Source organism: Tiliqua scincoides, chromosome 4 (genome assembly GCF_035046505.1).
Source record: "Tiliqua scincoides isolate rTilSci1 chromosome 4, rTilSci1.hap2, whole genome shotgun sequence".
NCBI classification, from domain to species: Eukaryota; Metazoa; Chordata; class Lepidosauria; order Squamata; family Scincidae; genus Tiliqua; species Tiliqua scincoides.
Genome location: NC_089824.1, coordinates 48,701,585 through 48,724,850, shown reverse-complemented (window position 1 = coordinate 48,724,850; position 23,266 = coordinate 48,701,585). Strand labels below are relative to the sequence as shown.

Genomic DNA, 23,266 nt, shown 5'->3' with positions numbered 1-23,266 from the left:
TTATTTGCATAGAAGAATTAGAGAGCCATTAAGGATGCAACATGCTGTAATTATAGTGCAGATTAAATATCTTGTTTATATTTGTGAAATTTTAACTGTGTGCAAGCAGCACTTCATGAAGCATCCACAAAAGCAAATAATTCAATTGTAGATATGTTTGAATCTTTGAAAAAGGTATGTGTAGGTTAACCAGTACCACCCAGCAGCCCATAGGTAGCACATACAGACTAGCTCAGATCATTAGGTCTGAACATGTACAACATGGGAGACTTGGGGTGCAGTCCTAACCCCTTATGTCAGTGCTTTCCAGCACTGGCATATTGGTGCCATTGGGACATGTGCTGCATCCTGCAATTGGGTGTCACTCACGGAGGCTTCCTTAAAGTAAGGGAATGTTTGTTCCCTTACCTTGGAGCTGCACTGCCCTTATGTCAAGGGCACTTGATATAAATGCACGGGAAAGCACTGGCGTAAGGGGTTAAGATTGCGTCCTTGGTCATTTGAATTCAGTTGTGGCTCCAGGCGCATAGATAGTTGGTAACTGTTGCCAAGCATTGATGTTTTAGGATAGTAGGGAATGAGTTGGGCCACTGGCTTCGCCCAGCCCAAGCCAAGGACTAGGTGAGCACAATGACCTGCCGCTTTCATAGTTCTCCACTCTTCATCCATGTTGGAATGGACACCGAGGCAGAGCTGTTTTCTCTTCCTCCTTGGTACAATAGTTTGTGCTCAGAGCTTGGCAGCAAAATGGTAAGAAGAGAAGAGGATTTCCAAGAGTATCATTTCAACCTAATTTAGCAGGAAACTATCGGAGAACTAAAGATCATAAATTAAGTTGCAATGGTTGCATGTAGTTAGGACAGAACACATCACATTTGAAAATCTGATGCATGCATTTGGCAAGGTTACTGAGAGCCCAATCCTGTGCTCGGTGGCACAGCTCCAAGCTGGCGAGCACTGTCGCCAGCTGGTGCTGGACTAGCTACTCGGCCGAGCTGCGGTACAGTAAGCGGGGGCGTGGAGGAGGCATTCTGGGAGGCGTGCCGGGGGGGGAGGGAGGCATGCCGGGGAGAGGGAGGGAGGCGGGTCCGTGGAGCTCTACTCTGCAGGATCCAAAGCGCTCATGGAGGGCTCCACGCCCTACACGAGTGCCGTGAGTAGCCCCATTCTGGGGCTGCTTACCTTACCTGGAAGAAGGGGACAAAAGTCCCCTTCTCCAGAGGCGCCTCCCATGGTAGCCCGGGGCGCGCAGGATCCGGCGGCAGCCCTTCTGGGCACCCCAGGCAGCTCAGGATTGGGCTGTTACTCTCTTCTCACTGTTGGCAACCTTCAGTCTCGAAAGACTATGGTATCGCGCTCTGAAAGGTGGTTCTGGAACAGCGTCTAGTGTGGCTGAAAAGGCCAATTCGGGAGTGACAATCCCTTCCACACTGGGAGCAAGTGCAGTCTGTCCCTGGTCTGTCTCCCTGGCTATGGACCTTCCTTCTTTGCCTCTTTGCCTCAGACTGTTGGCAAAGTGTCTCTTCAAACTGGGAAAGACCATGCTGCACAGCCTGCCTCCAAGCGGGCCGCTCAGAGGCCAGGGTTTTCCACTTGTTGAGGTCCACTCCTAAGGCCTTCAGATCCCTCTTGCAGATGTCCTTGTATCGCAGCTGTGGTCTACCTGTAGGGCACTTTCTTTGCACGAGTTCTCCATAGAGGAGATCCTTTGGGATCCGGCCATCATCCATTCTCACGACATGACCGAGCCAACGCAGGCGTCTCTGTTTCAGCAGTGCATACCTGCTACGGATTCCAGCACATTCCAGGACTGTGTTGTTTGGAACTTTGTCCTGCCAGGTGATGCCAAGAATGCATCGGAGGCAGCGCATGTGGAAAGCGTTCAGTTTCCTCTCCTGTTGTGAGCGAAGAGTCCATGACTCACTGCAGTACACAAGTGTACTCAGGACGCAAGCTCTGTAGACCTGGATCTTGGTATGTTCCGTCAGCTTCATGTTGGACCAGAGTCTCTTTGTGAGTCTGGAATACGTGGTAGCTGCTTTACCGGTGCGTTTGTTTAGCTCGATATCAAGAGAAAGAGTGTTGGAGATCGTTGAGCCAAGGTACACAAAGTCATGGACAACCTCCAGTTCATGTGCAGTGATTGTAATGCTGGGAGGTGAGTCCACATCCGGAACCATGACCTGTGTTTTCTTCAGGCTTATCGTCAGTCCAAAATCTTGGCAGGCCTTGCTAAAACGATCCATGAGCTGCTGGAGATCTTTGGCAGAGTGGGTAGTGACAGCTGCATCGTCGGCAAAGTGGAAGTCACGCAGACATTTCAGCTGGACTTTGGACTTTGCTCTCAGTCTGGAGAGGTTGAAGAGCTTTCCGTCTGATCTGGTCCAGAGATAGATGCCTTCTGTTGCAGTTCCAAAGGCCTGCTTCAGCAGAACAGCGAAAAAAATCCCAAACAAAGTTGGTGCAAGAACACAGCCCTGCTTCACTCCTCTTCGGATGTCAAAGTGGTCGGATGTGGAGCCATCGAAGACAACAGTGCCCTTCATGTCCTTGTGGAAGGATCTGATGATGCTGAGGAGCCTGGGTGGACATCCAATCTTGGGGAAAATCTTGAAGAGGCCATCCCTGCTGACCAGGTCGAAGGCCTTCGTAAGATCTATGAAGGCTATAAAGAGTGGCTGTTGTCGTTCCCTGCATTTCTCCTGCAGTTCTCACTGTAATTCTGAAATTAGTATCCTGAAATAGAACAAGTTTGAATAAATTCTTTAAAAACCTTGCTAGAGAACAGGGCAGCCAAATCCTATAGGGCGCTTACAGTGGCAGATCACCTGATCTACTGCTGTAAGTGCTGGTATAGCTCCACAAAAGGTGTGCTGCTGTTGTGTGCTACAGAACCGCTGGCCCAGACAACCCAGTGTGTGCGCCAACTGCCCACTCAGGCCGCACCAGAGTAGGTAATGTGGCAGTTGGAGTAGGTTATGGAGAGGTAACTTGGAAAAAAGTGTACATGAAAAAAGCCTACACAAACTTTGCCCGCATGGGTTAGGGGATTCAGTGTGTTAGGGTTAGGATTAGGACATTTTTTTCTGTGTTAATTTTTGTGTGGTCTTTTTCATAGAACCAGTTTGTGGCGGTTTGGGGGAGAATCGGCATGGGGGGAGAATCGGCATGGGGAGTGAATCGGTTTGGGGGAGAATCGGCATGGGGAGTGGCCTGAACAAGTGGAGGGAAATGTGGATCCTGGCTGCACCTGTTCATGTCAGGATCCTACCTCCCTTTCTTGGCCTGAACCCTGAGACTCCTATTGACTTACGCCAACTAATTAGCTGGTGTAGGTCCAAAGAGACCAACTGGTGGCTAGGTGGCCTACCGGGAAGTAAGTAAACTATTTTTTACTTCCTTCTGTCTTTGTTCAAAAAACAGAAACTATCTTTTCCTGTTAAATTAGGACATTTCATTCCTTCTCCATCTCATGTCCATTGTATGCAGTAGGCTGATGATTAAGAACCATACGAAATTAACATAAAGATCAGTCATTTATTTAAATGATTTGTTTGCCACCTTTCTGTTCCATTAGAAGGTTAATCAAGGCTCCACACTAGTAAAACAACCAAAACAATTTTAAAACAATAACTCCACAATATACAATTCCAATTAATTGAAACAGGACACAGCAACCAAAATGGATTTTAGAACATACATCAGATTGCAGAAATGACTTCATTAATCTTGTAAAAACTGGCACCAATGGATCCAATATTATAAACCAAATATAATTTGTGGCAGAATAAAGCTCCCCTGCCCTCCCATGCATTGCTCTTCTGTCCTGCTCAGCCCATCTTGCATGTGACATGGGTTGCTTCACCTCTCAGGTTGTAAAGCAAGCATGCAGATAGAAGTAGGAGGACCAACCCATGCTCACAGCTAGGATGGCTGTTTGCCAGTCCAACTTCTGAGCATGTTCCCGCTGGGATAGCAAGAACAAAAGGAACCTGCTCTCTGGGACCACGCTAGCTATTTCTCCTCTTGTTCCTTTTGTCCTAATTATAATGCTTTATCTTCCAGCCTCATAGTGGGAGAGAGAGAATGAAAGACAATGCTCTGCATTGAGCAATTTTTACAGGGAAAGGAAGATAAGGAACAGCGGGATGGATGAAAGAAGAAGGCAAGAAGAGTAGGTTGTGATCTAAGGAACAGGAACCTGAGGAATGACAGGGAGCTGTGGAGGAAATCTCTCATAGGACTGAGGAGAGAGAAGCAATATTGGATGTGCAGGAATGCTGGCCCTGAAGGGTGATTGAAGGAAACAGCCCAGAGAAGGCAGTAAACTGGAAAATCAAATCTAAATAAATGATAGGCAATAATAGGTGATGGAGGGACGAAAAACCAGGCAGAGAGAGACATGTGATGGGGAAAGAAATCTCCCTTTCTGTATACAGAAGTCTTCTCAGAATACATACTTCTCAGAATATACTTCTGTATACAGAAGTCTTCTCAGCAACTCATTCTAACATGGCAGTAATAGGAGGGGGAGAGAGGAACTGAATTTTATTTTGATTTGAACCAGCCAGGCAAACCTTTGTCCTCAGGTGTCTGATTTCTGCTAATGACTGTTGTAGCCATTTGTTTTCATAAGCACCCCAATAAAATATCACCAGTGGCATACAGCAACAAATAGTTGACTCTGTGTAACTTAAATGCTCCAGTTGCATCCAATCTTTTTTTGCTGTAGAGAGCACTGGATTGATGCCATGGTGGAGAATAAATGAAGAAAAATATGTGCCTGTTTTATATTGGTCTCTGCTTCTTGGTATTGCACTTAATTTAAGAGAGCAGGCATCTATGCATGTGCTAACTTGAGCATGTAAAGTATGTTGCATTGCTTGGCAATCATCTACCAGTATCAAAAGGGAGCTGGTTCTGTGCTATGTCAAGCTGGAAGTGATTTGCTGTTCAGTTTCTGATTAATGTTCTTCTAATGTTTGCTTAACGAAGAGCTTGGTGTACTAGCAACCTGGAATATGTGTCCAATATCCAAATCAGACTCTTTGAATTCATGTTCCCTGCCTTGTTCTATAATTCTAAGATCTTGCTCTCTTGACCTAACCACATGGTTGTCTTACCATATCAGGTCCCAAAATGAAACCTTACTAACCCAAATTGTTTACTGCTTGATGAAGAGAATGCTGGGATATTTGTTCTGTGATTTCTTATAAATGACTAATCATTTATAAGTAGGTTTGACTGAAGATTATTGCATCAGTAAGGGGAAGCAACGGCAGAACGGGGGGGGGGGCATTCTGGGATCCCTGCAGGACAGATACTCTGGACAAAACTAACCAGTGAATAGCATTAGTTGTTTTCAAATTCAAAAGCCTCAAGAATGAACGTTGATGATAGTTGGTGCCAGTAACATGCCCTTGCCTCTGAATAGTACAATCTTCTCTGTTCAATAATGGCATCTAGACAACCACATGCCCAGGTAACGTCAGTAATTTTGGCATCAATTTTGAATTCAGAAATAATTCACAATTAAGGTTGAGTGAAGCCATTCCACAGCTAAAATTATTATGAGGAGTACCACAACTGAGAAATTAAAATCTGGAGTTGAGTCCATATGATTAACCTGCTGACCGATTGGTAGATAGGTGTTTAACTAATTATCATGTGAAAAGATCAAATATGGTGTTATCTTGAAAACGTGGAGAAAAATAGCCCCAGTATAGATTGTGGTCACCATTTTGGTTTTGAGAGTTGAATAATCAAGTGATAAGCAATCACGTGACATACATTAAATATGCGGACCAGCTATGGGAAAATTTTTGAGATGTTTTTGTTTCACCCAGTGAATATCCTGAAAATACCTAATAACAATATGTGAGCACAAGCCTTTGATTGTGCTGGTTGACCATGTTCCCTTGCTTTGTGATTAATTGCTTATTTGGGTCTATTTTTGTAACATTTAGAATTGTTTGTTAATACACAAATGTTAATACTATATTGCTGCTTGAAGAAAATCTGAACAGCTGCCATAATTTCCACTGAGTTGCAAGTGAAATTAGTGACCTTTTATCTGCAGACACCCTTTAGATGCCATTAACTGAACTTTTGGCAGAAAGGGTACCCGGTTATGACAGACTGGGAGTGAAGCTCATTGTCTAATTTGTCATAGCCATGCAGTTTCTGTCTGAGTGAGCTTCATGGTTTTCTATCCCCCGGGTAATGAATAAGAGGAACTAATTAAAAACCCTGGAAAGCTGCATCCAGAAAGTAAGTGCAATAACATGGCTTAAATATAGCTAAGCAATGTCTCAACCTGTTTTATTTTGCTAATACTACAAAACTTCTTTAAACACATGAAGTCTTGGCTGCATCTTCTGTAATCATTTTGACTGTTATTTTAGCAATGAAAAGTGATATGATTAACTCTAATTTTGAAGAGTCACTCTTATTCAGAAATGTGATTATAGGTTCTCAGCATTTTATTTTTGTCTTTAGAAAAAATTTTATCTCTAGAAAATTATGCATCCATTTGTGTTGGACTTTAGTTTTGTATACTTTTTTATTTTTATGCTAATAAAATTTAAAAAAAATTATGCATCTTATTTTCACAGCTGTTTTTGCAAATCATGAATATATTTTAAGTATAAAATGTTGTACAATGTTCATGTCAAGTTGTTCAGAAGTCCAGTTCACATTAGAGAGTACAGGGTGCCTAATCCCTTGAGGTGGCAAGGAAATCATTGAGTTGGAATTGAGTTTTAGATAGATTTAGCAGTGTTACCTGGCCTTCTAGCAATACCACCAACCTCCTTGAAGAGATATAAATGTGGGCCATAGCTCAGTAGTAGAGCACATACCTTGCATGCAGGAGTTTCCAGGTTCACTTCCAGGTGACATTCCCAGTTAGGGCACAAAAAGGCTCCCTGTTTGAAACCCTGGAGAGCCACTCTCAGTCAGTACACAACACAGAGTGAGATGGACTCTGTATAAGGTGACTGTGTGTTTTATCATAATAGCATACATAGAATAACACAGAAAAAAGCCACAAATGAGTTGTTCCTGTCCTCACAAATGAGATGACTGACACATTTCCATTCCTGAAGGGGGGTGGGCTGGAGCTCATAACAGACTTGACAGAAAAAGCATTTGAGAACATCTTATTAAAAAATAGGTGTAGCTTACATTTTTTTTGAAATGTTGTGAAAACTGGCAGACGTAACTGCCAGGTGTCTACTTGAGACAAAAATAGTTAAAATTATATTATGTTTATGATTTAGAACAGGGTATTAATGATTTTGTAATTTTTCTTATAATAAATATTGGAACTACTCCAAGAATTGTAATATATAATGGACATTGCTCTGAAGTTAAAACTTTTGGGCAGTGTTTCTCAAACTGTGGGACAGGGTCCACTAGGTGGGTTGCAAGCCAATTTCAGGTGGGTCCCCATTCATTTCGATATTTTGTTTTTAATACGTTAACCTTGATGCCACCATGGTATGTGACTCCTTTTGGGAAAATGTTTCACATCTGTACTTTCCACAGGATACTATGTATACGCTTTTAACAATGATAGTCAATGGGACTTACTCCTAAGTGTGGGTAGGATTGTTAAAAATTTCCTGCTTGATGATGTCACTTCCAGTCATGACATCACTTCTGATGGATCCTGACAGCTTCTCATTCTAAAAAGTGGGTCCTGGTGCTATTGAGAACCACTGCTTTTGGGGAGTAAATATTCAGCAATAAAAATGTGTTACAGTGACCTGCCTTATCCCTGGATTTGGCACCTGTGGGTTTGACTCAATGCAGGCGACAACCATGTGTCTGAAGGGCTTCAAGAACCTCCTGGACGCAGCCGGAAGAGCCTTCTGGTTGTGCCTGGGAGGTGCTATGAAGTGCAGGCAGGTGCACCGCTTGGCCTCCTGGAGGCATTCGCATGCCTGCCATAGACTTCCCTGGGGCAAATGCCCCAGGCGCTGGCCGCGAGGACCCCACAGAAGCCTCTCTGAGGCTCCTGACAGGGTCGGAAACTGTGCTTCCAGCAAACCAGAAGCACAAGTTTATAGTGCCGGGGAACCTCACAGAGGTTTCCCCAGCATGGGTAGAGGTTGTACAAAGCTCCGTGAGCCTCTGGTGAGGGGAGGGGGCGAATTTCTCCACGGGGGGTTGGCGATAGTCAGCGGGGGGCAGGATCGTGGATCCTTGCCCCGGGTGCAGGGCTGTGGAGGTCCACGGCTGCCTGGAGGCATCCAGAAGGTACTTCCAGTCATGTTTGAGGCCCTCCCTACAGATTCCCTTATCCATTAAATCCTATTCTGTGGGGGGGGGGGAAGGTCTGGGAACAGACCTCCTGTGGATACCAAGGGTCCACTGTATAAGTTACCTTAGTCCTTCAATTAAGCAAATGGTCAACACCTGTAACCAGGCTTCCCCATAAGCTGTATAGTTATGCTCTTCTAATTGAAACCCTGTGCAGCTTTCCTTGAGGATTCTGGAGCTCATCAGTGACACCGTTGCCGAGTGCTCCACAGCCACCCCCACGCAGCACCCTTAGGGCTCTGAGTGACAACTTTCGCATCTTGGAGTCCTGGATCGGAAACTCACAAGACCACCACAGGAAGTCTCCCAACTATACTGGAAGCTCATTTTGTGACTAGTTTGGGGCTCATGGAATCAGAGGCAGCCCCTCCTCTCCGAAGGTCCTTGCACTGTAATTGTATGCAAAACAGGATCTTCTCTGCTACACCAAAGCAGCAGTGCTTATGGGTACCTTGCACAGTTCACAGGGACACCTGCCAGTCTCAAACGGGAGGATAATGGGGCCCAGCCCAGAAGCCCTGAGTACTTTGTAATGTTGTACTTTCTCTATATAGCATGAATTGATTTCCAATTGTTGATCTTTTTTTGTGATCATCCTTAAAATTGTATATTGAAACATTTAAATGGTTAGAGGAAGAAAGTGTTAAAAGCATGCAAAGGAAAAAAGGATATAAATCTAGAACAGTGGTTCCCAACCTTTAGGAACCCAGGACCACTGAAGCAAAAATTGGAAACTGGGACCACATGCAACCCTCCACCCCCAAAAATACAATTAAACTTGTAATAAGATTAATTAATCAGTTATTTCACACCACCCCTGCAAACAAAAAATAACAAGAGAAAATTAATTAATAATGTGATTGTTTGGCTTCCCAATACTGGGAAGTGCAACTAGCATGGAGGGAAGGAGAACGTTATTCTTTGACTTATCAACCAGGCAGTCCTCCTTTAGGCTGACCTGACTGCAAAGGAGGCACTCTTGGGACTTTTCACAGTTGAAGTCCCCAACGTGAAGCAGCCGTAGCAGGAGCTGGCAAGGAATGTTACAATCCTATCCACACTTTTCTGGGAGTAAGCCCCATTGACTATAATGGTCCTTACTTCTGAGTAGACGCGCCTAGGATTGGGCTCTATAGGCTTCAGTCCTATGCACACTGTCCTGGGGGTAATCCTCATTGACTATAATGGGGCTTACTTCTGAGTAGACACTCACAGAAGTGGGCTCTGAGACGCTCAGCTTCTGAATGTACTTATCCCCCTGCTGCTCATTGCCAGCAAGCTTGGTCGCCTGCCCCTCCATCGCCATGTGTAGGAAAAAAGGAAGGAAGCGTAGAGACTTGTCTCCTTCCCCGCTGCTCATCCCCCGGCTGCCCTTCTGCTTTGGAGGAAAAGCCTCTCTCTTGGCGCTGATTGGGGAGCTGCTAACAAGAAAGGCAGCCTGCAAAGGCTCTTTGTTGTTTTTTCTCCAGAGACCTTCGTGGACCATCTAGCAAGGTCTCGCAGACCACCTATGGTCCACGGACCATGGGTTGGGAACCTATGATCTAGAATAATTTTTCACTCAAGATTATATGCTTTTTAATTTACTTAGATGATGATTGTTGTTGTTGTTGTTGTTGTTGTTACATTTTTGCACAGTCCAGGTAGATGTTGCCTACCAGATGTAACCAGGTTTGAATCCCCCCTCAGCCACGAAGCTTCCTGGGTGACCTTGGGCCAGTCACTTTCTTTCAGCCTCACCTACCTCTCAGGGTTGTTGTGAGGACAAAAGAAGGGGAGGAGCTGTGTATACTGCCCTGAGCTGTTTGGAGGAAGGGTAGTATAAAAATGTGAAAAATAAATTTAAAAAAATGTTAATGACAGGTTTGTTTTATATAGACATCAAGTCCTTTCCAAGCACCTGGGATGCCTGGTTTTTGTCCTATTTTGCTGTTATAAATATTGTTGCAAGATGTACGGTGTTCCCAGTGAAGCTGCTTTTTGTAGTTGGTGGATGGTAGTTTGTATGCTGTTCAGGTGCTCTTCAAGTTGTTTTGGAATAGCACTGAGGGTGCTAATTACCGCTGGGATCACTTTGGTCGTCTTCTACCACAGCCTTTCAATTTCTACTTGTAAATCTTTGTATTTTGTTATTTTTCTATTTTCTATTATTATTGTTGTTGTTGTTGTTAACAAGGAATTAAACCAGGATTCTGTTTTCCAGGCAAAAACTTCTCCTGAATGGAAACCTTCCAGTTATCATGAATACCTATTTCAGCCAAAAGATCCTTCTTGAAGAACCGTCAAAGAGGGACAGGGCATCTTTTCAAGAGCCATTTCTTACTAAAAGAAATGTATCTTTGGCCCAAATATTCAGGTTATCTGACCTAAAACACAGTCAGTGCCAAGCCTCTGCAGTTAATCAGGTAAAGTTTTTTTTTATAACATTTTATAGAACGTTGATGAACAGACATTTGGATGCAGAAGGAATGTTCATGTACTCTCCGTAGCCTTCATCTGAGCAAGCCTGAATCATGAATGAATAACACTTATATTTTACAAGCAAGATTTTCCACGTGTTGAGATTGTACACTTATTGTTGTAGCCTTGGTACTGTCCTGTATTGTTTTCACCAGGGCTGGCTTTAAACCAATTGTACCAATTTCTCCAAATTGGGTCATCTAGGGTATGATAATCTACTCCAGGCTTGTATGCAATTTTATATTAAAATAGGTTCATTTGATCCATTAACTCACATGCCCTTTAAATGCTTGCTTTGATTGCTTTCCATTCTACCATAGAGATATAAGGTATATAATAAATTTTATTTATATCTCTAAGACTCTACAGGCCTTGGTTGTGAACATGGGGCCCTGTGAAAATGTTTCCAGTTGAGCCCCACAAAATATTTCTAATTGTCAGCTCCTAAGGCCAGCTGTGGTTGTCTCAACTTCATCGGTTTTCTGTTGCACTTTGTAACTCAGCTCCTCAAATTCATTCATGGATAATTTTGCCTTACCTGGCCGTAATGTAACTCCCAGACCGTAATGCAGGGCTTTTCAGACTGGGATGTCGCAATGCCCCAGCTACTTTCACCTTAAGGGGTAGGGGCAGCCTAGAGGCACGGAGGAGGCAGCAGCACGATTCCCAAGATCGTGCTGCTAATGGGGGGCTGCAGGGTCTTGGGTCTTTCGCTTTCAAAGCTGCAGGGAGCCCTGCAGAAGGTCATGCAGGGCTTCCCGCACCCCTGAGAGGCTGCAGGAGGCTGAGGTAAGTGGACCCAAGCCCCTGCAGCCCCCCTGAGCTACCTTCCCCCGACTGCCTCCCCCCGTCCCACAAGAACTTAGAGCGCCTCAAACTCTCCAAGAGAGTTTGAAAAGCACTGCCTTAATAATAATAATATACAGTATTTATATACCGCCTTTCTTGGTCTTTATTCAAGACTTTATTCAAGGCGGTTTACACAGGCAGGCTTATTAAATCCACGCAGGGATTTCTACAAATTGAAAGAAGGTTCTCTCTTTCAAGAACCACCACATTCAAGATGTTACACTCCGATCTGGTTTAACATTCTGGCCTCCATCCTCCCACGCTCCGAGCAGATGGAACAGCTCAGCTGCAGCTTGCCGGCTGCTTCAAGGTCGCACAGTGCCGGTGGCCTCGAACTGGTGACCTTGAGGATGTTAATCTTCAGGCAAATGGAGGCTCTACCCTCTAGACCAGACCTCCTGCCCCTCTAGACCAGACCTCCTGCCCTATGTAACATGAGCCTAATGTAACATGAGCTCTACACTTTCTGTTAGATGGCCCTTGAAAAAGATAATGGCCTAGACCAGGGGTGTCCAAACTTTTTAGTAGGAGGGCCCCATTATCTCTCTGACACTGTGTTGGGGCGAAGAAAAATAATAATTTACATTTCAAATTTGAATAAATTTACATAAATGAATATATTAGAGATGGAACTTACATGAATGAATGAAGGTCTTGCAATAGCTCAAGGCCTATAAAAGTCCTTGTGCAAAGCAAGGCCAGCCTTTCCTTTGCTACCACTGCTGCATCTCAGACATGAAACAACAAGCAGTGGAGGGAGCCTTCATCCCACAGCTCACATGAGAGGTTGAACAGTCACCCTCATGCTGAGAGCAGTTGCGTCGGGCCAGCACAGTTTTCAGCAAATCTCCAGAGGGCCAGAGGCTCATTGGAGACTGGGGACTCCCCACAGGCCGGATTGGGAGTCCCCGAGGGCCGCAAGTGGCCCCCGAGCCAGGGTTTGGGCACCCCTGGTGTAGACAATGTTTCTCAGTGTTTGTCCTCCACTGTACCACTTCACGTGGTCCACCTCTTTGAAGTACTATCAGAAGTAGCTGGTAATGCCATCATTGCCAGTTACTTCTGGGTTGGGAGGCTAGATGTGATGTGAAAAGCACCAGTAAAGCACTCAGTGTGGATGGGAGGGCTTTTTTGAGTATGGAAAATATGCTTTGGAGTCTCCTACTGTTTATTGTATTACATTCCGGTCTTGCTGCCAGACACCCCTCGCAGGTGTCCAGGGGTCCTGCGAAAACCAGCAGACACCACCTCAAGTACCACTGGTGGTACCTGTACTACTGGTTGAGAAACACTGACCTAGATAGACATTAAAATATGCCCCCTAGGCAAATTTCTCAGTTTGCCTCCTGCTAAGCCTGATGCTTTTTTCTTAGCTAATGTTGAATGGGGAGAGTTTCTGCTTGGCTTCTGGAAAGGCAGGGGGCTCCTCCTCCTGATGAGGTCAGAGACCCTGCGTTTCAATCAACCAGCCTTCCAAGATGCTAACCCAGATGTCAAGACTGGCCACTGTGTCCTCGTTAGAGTTGGAACATAAATAAAATGTCCTGTCTCAATAATCTGTACAATTCTTTGGATCTGTGATTTTGTTTTTGCCAGGTTTCCTGTTTCACTGTGAAGTCTTCCACAGCTGCATATACTCACAGCAACAGTGAGAACAAACTATCCCCCTTTGCAATTGCTTTCCTGAGTGACTCTCTTCTTGATATTGTGGAAACACAAGGAACAGCTGGAGGGAGAGGAATGCAGGTCCAAGTTGTTGTTCAAAGAGTGTATTATCTGCCTGCTAAAGAAAGTTTCAGATGTTATCTTCAAGGGAATAACCCTGCCCCAAATACAATACCATTGTTAAATTCAGACCTGCCAAATGTTAGGTGAGTAATTGAAATTGACCCAGTATAACTGGTATAGTCTTGTGGGAAGCAGAATAAGGGGGTGGGGGTGCTGGACTGAAAGTATTGAATAGTTTTGTTTTTGCCTGAAGGTTAGAGTGATCCTGCCTCTTGTTGAAAATGGAATGCTACTTCAAAAATTTTTGGAAGTACTAAATCAAGGCGTGGCAATTTATCCAGTACTAAACGTCACATCAGAAGTCTGTCATGAGTTTGAATGGCCATATCTAATTTGCACATTCAGATCCATGTAATTAGCCACTCCTGTGTTTTGTTGTAATAAGCTCCGTGGTGCCAAACTACAGTTGATGGGTTCTTGGTAAAAATCTTTGTGTCAAAATACCCACCAATCAGTATCTAATAAGCTTTAGAGCCTGACCTGCCAAATCTTTTAAAATCTCTAATGTCTTTCACTTTACAAGCTTGGGCATTTTACTGTCTAGATGGTTGTACAGAATTTCTAGTCTCATCACGTTGCCCATGCTGTTCTCAAGCTGCCATTTTCTCAGAAATTCTATTGTCAAGTCATTATCTTGTTAATGTGTATCCTTTTTTCCCCCTTTTTCATCATTTTGCCTTTGAAGTGGCTCAGTATTGCTACAGCGTTACTAAATTTTCTATACGTGGGGAACTGAAACTAGACAAACCAGCTTGCCCAAAATTTCCTTATTCAAATCCCTTTTTTGGTCGATTACTTTCACAACCAATGTGGTGCTTATTCCATGGTTGTGTAGGAGTTTCAGTTGCTTTTCCCACTCTTGCCTTCTGTGGTCAGTTAGCAGTGAACTTCATTTCTGTTTGCCAAAACACCCCAGGGGTAGTAGTTCAAAAGTACTTTAAAAGAAGGAATCAGTCCCTGCAAGTTGCAACTGGACAAGTGGACCAAAACATCTTAACATGTTTGATAAAAATATTGGTAAGGAAATAAATATTATTTCTGTCGTATTAATGGACATAGTTGTTGATGAGAGAGCTAACATTATTTCACTTTTATACTTTTGGTTTTCTGGTATTCAGTATAATTTGGGTTTTTAATATTTGTTTGCTTTGAGTGAGTTTTTCTTTTGGGTGGAGGGACCCCATAATTAGAGGTGTTTGTTTCCATCTAGTAAAATAGGATTACAGCCTAAGTCTTTCTGAACACAATGGGCTTATTTCTGTTTAAAATAAATAGAAACACCTCTATCCATAATTGGGAAGGTTTACTATTGCTGATTGTTTAAAGGGATGAGTGAAATGAACAGAATTCTAGGTGTCATCCTATCTAGTCCATCTGCCATCAGAAGCTCCCTTCATAATCAGAAGGAGCATTCTACTCATGCAGGTTGTCCTTGGATAAGTGGAATTCTTCACAGAGGGACCTTCTGACACTGGAAATGCTAGTTGGGGTTCTGCCCTATCTAATTATTTTGATACTTATCCTGAAGACTTGGGGCAGGTTGCAACATTTAAGTATAGTATAAACAAAATTAAGTATGGTTTTCAATTATAACTCTGTTTAAGATAGGTTCAAATATCAAAACACTTGTGATAAGGGTGCAAAATAAGAGGGTGTAGTCTGTTATTTTTTGTTTTGTTTTGAATATACCAACTTGTCAGTTTGTAAACTTTTATTAATTATTTATTTAAAGACTTATACTCTACCTTTCCCTTTGCAACCAGGGTGCCCAAGGCAGCTTCCAATGTATTTGAAGACATGTATACAATTTTAACATAATAAACAATACAACAAAAAATGTAGCACAACAGCAGGAGCAGCACCCAGTAATAAATCAAAACATTAACAAAGGAAACTAAACTGAAAAGGCCAGTTGAAACAAAAACATTTCTAGATTACACCAGAATGTTGATGGGTTGGGTTGTTACATGGTCAATATTTCATTTTGGTTTATTTCCTTTAATTGAAGACATGCAGGAGACATGTTTTTAAACATGGGTGCTTGGTTCTAGCTACCTGCCGGGAGAGCAAGGGCCGACCTCTGAGTCTTGTGACTCGCTTGAAGCTAGGTTGGCAGCAATGCAAACAGAGTCTTTTCCACATTGTAGGGTCCACTTCCAGAGGTGATCAGACTTCTTGGGAGTTTCTCACCTCTATTCTAGATGTCTGCCAACTCATTTCATTGCATGAAGCAGGGAGGAGTGTAATGGGGCGGGGGAGGGTGGATCAGTTCCAAGAGGGAGTGGTATCAGTGGCAGTGGAACATACTGCATCCTGTCCATCTTCCAGGGCCTGATTTGCTGATATGTAGCTTGTGCAGGTCCAAGAAGACCTGTTGCTCAGACTGGGACTTTCCCCGGGGGCAAGGGGATCAATGTCCCCATACCTCAAGGAGATTGCCAGCCTGCAAAATTCCCCTGCACGATACAGCACAGCCCGCACTGGTCTCGCTGCACCATTGCACAGGAATTTGTACTAGATTTGCTGCTTCTCCTCTGTAAATCCGCCTTACCAGGTGGTGGGAACAAAGCATGCACCTTTATACTTTTGTAAAGCAAGACATGAGAGAAATGAGCCTTGCCCGCCAGGTAGAAACCACGGCTGGCTACCACAGGCATCCAAAACTTGTGGACTCTTCTACTTCAGAAACAAGTCAAGAGAACCCAAGCCTCTCACCCAGATAGATTTCATAAAAAAGCTAGTTTGTGTTTGACTTAGTTTATTCTGAATTTATAAAAAGTTGCAGGGCTGATCTCAAGTCCATGTTTTGTGTTTTGGACCACCAAGGCCTACTGATAATAGGTGATTTGGGTGCTTAACTTTGTATGAGGTGTAAAAGATGCAGGGAGAACGGAATATGTAAATTTTAAATTTGCCTTATGCAATATTAATCCTTTTTAGTTGGAGTGATTATGCTCCCAACACGTTTTAATGAGTTTCTCTGTAGCATTTGTGCTTGTGCAATACTGAGTACACTACTTCTGGTTAGCCTGATTTAGATCTGAATTATTCATAAACTTTATTATAAGTGTTGCTCTTTCTGTGCTGTGAACTTCTGCACACTCACTTGTATTTGCCTTAACACAAGCCCCATTAAATTTATCTCAAGATTGTCATCTGAGTAAAGATAATGGGTCCAGTGCTATTGCTAACATTTCAAGGTAGGTAAATTGGAATTGAGGTCACCCATTTGTGTTTACCCTAAGGAAAACCCAAGCCTGAGTTGCACAAGACATTTTAAATTAGTGTTTATTGTGGTTGAAGAAGGATGAGAGGGGAAAGGACATTTGTGGAAAATCCATGTTCACAGATGTTAGCATCTGTCAAACCATTTTCTTTTGCGGGCAACTTTCATTCTGTTTACAGCATACCATTCATTTTTTTTTCAGCGAAACATTTCTAAACAAAACAGTCATAAACATATGATTTTTAAGAACATTGTTAATACTTCTGGGATACACTTCTTTTTCAAGTACAGGATAAACAGGAAGCAGACGACTTCAATGTGTCTCACTGAGCTCTATATGACAGAAACTTTTCTGTGCCTTATAAATGAAGCTCGTATTTGTAGTATTTGCCTGAATATGTTGGGAACCTTTACATGGAGATTTAATTGTTGAGCGAAGTATATCCCCAGCATGTTGAAGTATGGTGATCTGTTTCCATTTGAAGCTTCAGCCTAAGCAATAATTGCAGCGTGTGCAGAGTTAGGGAAGAATTAAATCATTTATATACAGGATTTGCTGGACGCTATCCCCAAATGATTTGTGTCTTATTTTGCTTATATTTTTCTTATTCTTTGGAAAGAGCTTATGCTGCCAGGACATTTTTTAAAAGCCCTATTTTCTACTTAATTACCTTGGAGCTTTATTAGATATATTTTCTTTTAGATGACTCTCCAGGAGAACTCTGTGCAATTACATTGTGTATCTAAATGTACTTATTAATACATCTAATCAAAGGAAATTCCATAGCTAATAATTCCACAACTAATAGTTTAATTGTTACTTATAACATAGGATTTATAGAGTATTTCAGTTGTACAAAGCCTTTGATGTATATTCTTTTAGTACTTCTTACATCATTTCACTTGGGAGGCTGAGACAATAATGGCTCACAATAGTACCCAAGGCCACCTAGTAAGAGAATAATGGAGATGATATTTTAACTGGGGACTTTCTGACTCACTGCTCCCATTCTTTGGCACTATACTGCACCAGCTCTTGATTTAAGCATGGTAAATGAGAGTCCAAGCCACTGTTGGAGAGGTGGCAAGTATTTTAAGTGGAATGGGTGGCAGGCAGGCAGATAGCTTGGAGGCATAGAGGGACAGCATGATAGTCTCCTTCAGTAACAAGCTCCCCAAACTAAGAGAGTGCCTCATATTGGGGAGCTAGATAACCAGCTGAGACAAGAAATTATCTCTCTGAGTTCTTAGGGCCAGAAAGAGTCTTGTGCTTGTAACCTGGCTTGGACTGGTGTCAGTTCTGTCCTTCCAGTAATGGACCCAGTGACAGAAGGAACAGGCAGTCAGTGCTTGACCCACAGGGCTCATGGTTTGATTGCTTTGGTGCCTGGCAAGGAGAGTATCCTCCAAAGAGAATTAAAGGAAGGTCAACTAATGGAAGAACAGGAGTTGAAAGAAATTAGCATTCATTAGTTCTCCGGCTATGTTAGGTGGTCACGTGGGGGACGGGAGGGGAGGCTATAATGGCCTTCCTGGATTAGACCTCAGACTCATAACCACTTAAAAGTGCTGAAATAATAGCAATGGTGACATTTTAACTAGATATACTGATTGATGATTTATTATGCGCCATTTAGGTTTATGGAGGGTTAACACTAGCCAAAACAGATGACTACTTTGAGGCCTACAGCAACTGATTATATAATTAACAGTTGTAATGCTTGTTAAAAACAAATTCCTTGTAAAACATTCAGTACTGTAGGATGAACATGAACTGTTCCCCCTGACCCAAGGCGATACTGATCTTTATTTACCTACATTGTGAATATGTTTGCATTTACATAAATACTCACATTTGAATGTTGGAAGTGGAATGCAGCTGTATGTTACATACTGAGGACTAGTATTGTGCAGTGACTAGATGTATATTGATTAAGTTCAGATCTCTTTGGCTTCCTGAACTCCCTGTGTTATCTCCCAGTCTCTCTTCTGCGGTATGGGAAACTAATATTAACCTATAAAGATTACTTTGAAGGTGTTATAGAAATGCTGCTATGCTCTATGGCAGTGGTTTCCAACCTGGTGTTTGTGTATCTCCAGGGATACTTGCCAGAACCTTTAGGGATACTCGAAAAAGAATTGCATAATGGCGAGGAAAGGCAGGTCTTAGAATGCCTTGCAGGGCTGGCAAGGCAGGAAGAAAGGCAGCAAGTAGCTACAGAAGCCCTACCAACTGCTAGTTTTTGGTCATCAATTTGGGTATTATTAGATATGGATCTGTGGTTGAAAACCTGCACAGTAAAAATGCTGAAACGTAATTGTGGAAGTGATCAATCACCATGAATTTCTTAGGACATGTCTAACACTTTGGTGCAAAACAGTGAAAAGGCACTGTTTTCAGTTCTTCAAACATGTAATAAGAAAAAATAGTGCAATGAATACATGAAGTATGGGTTTTTGTATATAGGAGATGAAGACTGTCCTAAGCCCCATTGTGTAGTGTGTGGGGAAGTAGCATAAAATCTTTTTTACTCTTGTGGCATTACATTTGGCATTACATGCCACAAACAAACATGCCACCTATACAAACAAGGATATAGAACTGGTGGAGAGGACATTCTCTTCTTATGCCTTCATTAAAAAAATGCTGAAGTAAGCTGAATGCAGTTCCAGATTTAAGCCTGTATCTTACATCAGTTGAACCTGATATAAAAAAACTATGTGCATCAAAACAAGCTAAAGAATCACACTGAACATTTGTTATGTATAAAATATTTTGTTGTGTGTTTTATAAAAATTATTCCATTGCTTTTACAAACATTTTGCTAATTTGAGGGGCATAATTTATGGAAATAGCCTGCTAAGGCGTATGCAAGTGTAAAAAGATTGAGAACCATGGAACCACAGCTCTATGGAAACTGTGCTCCTTCTTCTCATTATCTTTCTGCAGTAAATTCTCTTGTGGAACATGTAAGAACTGCTTTTTTTCCTGTGGGTTATCCAATAGTCCAGCTGAAATGTCTGCGTGACTTCCTCTTTGCCGACGATGCAGCTGTCACTACCCACTCTGCCAAAGATCTCCAGCAGCTCATGGATCGTTTTAGCAAGGCCTGCCAAGATTTTGGACTGACAATCAGCCTGAAGAAAACACAGGTCATGGTTCAGGATGTGGACTCACCTCCCTGCATTACAATCTCTGAGCATGAACTGGAGGTTGTCCATGACTTTGTGTACCTTGGCTCAACGATCTCCGACACTCATTCTCTCGATACCGAGCTAAACAAGCGCATCGGTAAAGCAGCTACCACGTTTTCCAGACTCACAAAGAGAGTCTGGTCCAACAAGAAGCTGATGGAACATACCAAGATCCAGGTCTACAGAGCTTGCGTCCTGAGTACACTTCTGTACTGCAACGAGTCATGGACTCTTCGCTCACAACAGGAGAGGAAACTGAGCGCTTTCCACATGCGCTGCCTCCGACGCATCCTCGGCATCACCTGGCAGGACAAAGTTCCAAACAACACAGTCCTGGAACGTGCTGGAATCCCTAGCATGTATTCACTGCTGAAACAGAGACACCTGCGTTGGCTTGGTCATGTCGTGAGAATGGATGATGGCCGGATCCAAAGGATCTCCTCTATGGAGAACTCGTGCAAGGAAAGCGCCCTAGAGGTAGACCACAGCTGCGATACAAGGACATCTGCAAGAGGGATCTGAAGGCCTTAGGGATGGACCTCAACAAGTGGGAAACCCTGGCCTCTGAGCGGCCCGCTTGGAGGCAGGCTGTGCAGCATGGCCTTTCCCAGTTTGAAGAGACACTTTGCCAACAGTCTGAGGCTAAGAGGCAAAGAAGGAAGGCCCATAGCCAGGGAGACAGACCAGGGACAGACTGCACTTGCTCCCGGTGTGGAAGGGATTGTCACTCCCGGATTGGCCTTTTCAGCCACACTAGACGCTGTGCCAGAACCACCTTTCAGAGCGCGATACCATAGTCTTTCGAGACTGAAGGTTGCCAATAAATAAATAAATAATATCCAATAGTATAGAGCAGGGGTGTCCAAATTTTTTGGCAGGAGGGACACATCATCTCTCTGACAATGTGTCAGGGCCAGGGAAAAAAGGAATTAATTTACATTTCAAATTTGAATAAATTTACATAAATGAATACATTAGTGATGAAACTTTTATGAATGAATGAAGGTCTTGCAGTAGCTCAAGGCCTATAAAAGTCCTTGCACAAAGCAAGGCCAGCCTTTCCTTTGCTGCCACTGCTGCATCACAGATGTGAAACAGCAAGCAGTGGAGGGAGCCCTTATCCCATAGCTCACATGAGAGGTCAAACAGTTGGCCCTCACACTGAAAACAGTTGCATCAGACCAGGGTGGGCTCTAGCAAATCTCTGGAGGGCCAGAGGCTTATTGGAGACTAGGAGCTCCCTGAGGGCTGGATTGGGAGTCCTCAGGGGCTGCAAGTGGCCCCAGGGCCGGGGTTTGGGCACCCTGGTATAGAGTCCAAGGAAACGGAAAGTTTCCAGCCCTAGAGCTACAATCCAGTATTGCAATACTGGTAGCTCTCAATGTACTCTGCTTTAATTTGCACAGTTTTGAAATAGTGTGATTGGCAAATTAAGACTGGAAGTGTAATTGGCATGGTCTTGTTTTTGAAATAGTACGGTTAAGCTTTCTGCACTTCCTCATGTTTGGCCAGCAAGAGACACACATTATAGATGGTGCACTTTTCACTGTGAGACCATGTCTGGAAAGCTTCCATGTGCATTGCCTGGGGAACCTAGAGTGAAGAACAAGTGAAAACCGCTACAGTGGATTTTAAGCTGGATGCAATCAACCTCCTCCAGAGAACGGAGCATGTCTTGAATGTCAGTCATATGCTGGCTTATGAGAGAGCATGGTACATGCCATTCAGGATGATTCATACAAGATAAATGCTCAGGGACACTTATAAAAGGGACAGTTATTCTCCATCTGCTAAATATAAGAGGAGCACCACTTGAAAAAGTGCTTCTTTACCCAGTTAGCAGGGTAACTGTATTATGATACATGGAAATGAGAGCTGACTCATATTAACACCTTACTGGTTCCCTGCTGTAGCATAATAAGATCTCATTGGGCTTCAGAACAATCAGTCTCATAGGTTAGTTTTGAGTTAAGGAAATCTTTTTGTTCCATAAGGCAATTGTGTTTTCATTTTCTGCTTAGTAGGCCATAACTTTTGATAGAATACAGATATTCCAATGCAGTTTGCTACTGCCTGCACCCCTTTAGCTACGCCATTGTGTGTACACTTCATTTGTTGACAGGTAATGAATCTGTAGCCCTTCAAACAAAAATACATGGATTTAAGCTTTCCTGGTTTCAGTATTTTATACATGGGTCAAAATTTACAAAAGAATCCTGGTTTGTCAACAGTGAATGTTCTCAGAGTAACTGCAGCAGTCAAACTTCTCATGCTCTGTGTGGAAATTTTATTATTTCACATAATGTTACAATGGAATTCCATGCTTCTGTGCATACACATAGGCATAGTACAAAATAAATGTTTTATACTGGAAGGAGAGCAACAGAATAAACATCATAAGGTTCTGTTCTCTCAAACCTAAGTGCATTAGATGGAACATTTTTTACATTCACTGAAGCATAATATTTTATGGCTCAATATACAGTATTAACACATTTATTTACTTTTGTCTTCAGATTAGTATTTTTCGTTATTAGAACTTCCTTTCCCTCCTCCCTTTTCTTGGTCATCTTTGGCACAGAAAAGCACATATTTCAAGGCTATCAGTAATACGCATTGCCTGAGCCAAAGGGTCATGTGATTTGTCTCTCCCCTTATTTCCCCCATGTTCAGCGTGTGTGTCTCTGCACATGCTGTTCAGTAAACAAACTTCAGGGAACCAGACCAAGCTAGTTCAGAGCAGGCAGTTCATTCACACACAGCACTTGGAAAGTGATGTCTTTGCAGAGCCTTGACGCAGGGACTAAGGGGTTGAAGAGTGGGGGTGGCAAAAGTTCGTATTTGTGTTTTCATTAATGCTTTTTATAGCTGGGAGCCAGCTGCAGCTGGTTAACTTTTGCTTGAGAGATCTATTCGCGTGCGGACTTCTTACGTAGGACTAAGCACTTCTGATGGAAACAGAGTTGTTAGTCATCTGCGTGCTAGTTTACATGAAGGCTCTCTGACTTGTCATAGGTTATATATTAGAAGTCTGCCTCTCTTGCAGACTGAGAGTTCAGAGTGCTCCTGCACCCAAGAAGATGCTATCTGTTTGCACAACAGATAGCAAGACTTACGATGATGTTTCTAATCAGGTTAAGATTTAAGAAATGCAACTAGAGGAGACTTTTAATATCCATCTTGCAAAAGTAGGTATTGTAAATCATACTATGTGTAAGAAAATTTGCTAGTCTTGATTCTTGAAACTACATCATGAACTGAAGAGGCAGAGAACAAGTAGACAGAAGCCAGACAATTCTGGTGTGGTGCACAGCAACTGAGATTATGTTTCTGTTTTAGTTCCTGAGGCCACACTTTCAGAGACACTTAAGTGTAATGAATCCTTAATGAACATTAGCTCCTGTTTTCACTTGGTGGATGAGA

The 23,266-nt window shown here is 43.0% G+C and overlaps 1 protein-coding gene across 2 annotated transcripts in view; it reads left to right on the top strand.

Moving 5' to 3' along the window:
- SPIDR (scaffold protein involved in DNA repair) overlaps positions 1-23,266 on the top strand; it is a 244,523-nt gene that overhangs the window by 154,402 nt on the left and 66,855 nt on the right. For both annotated transcript variants that reach the window (XM_066623674.1, XM_066623673.1), the window contains 2 exons: positions 10,529-10,730; positions 13,231-13,505. In XM_066623674.1, the coding sequence (XP_066479771.1) occupies positions 10,529-10,730; positions 13,231-13,505 (477 nt within the window). The remainder of the gene's footprint in view (positions 1-10,528; positions 10,731-13,230; positions 13,506-23,266) is intronic.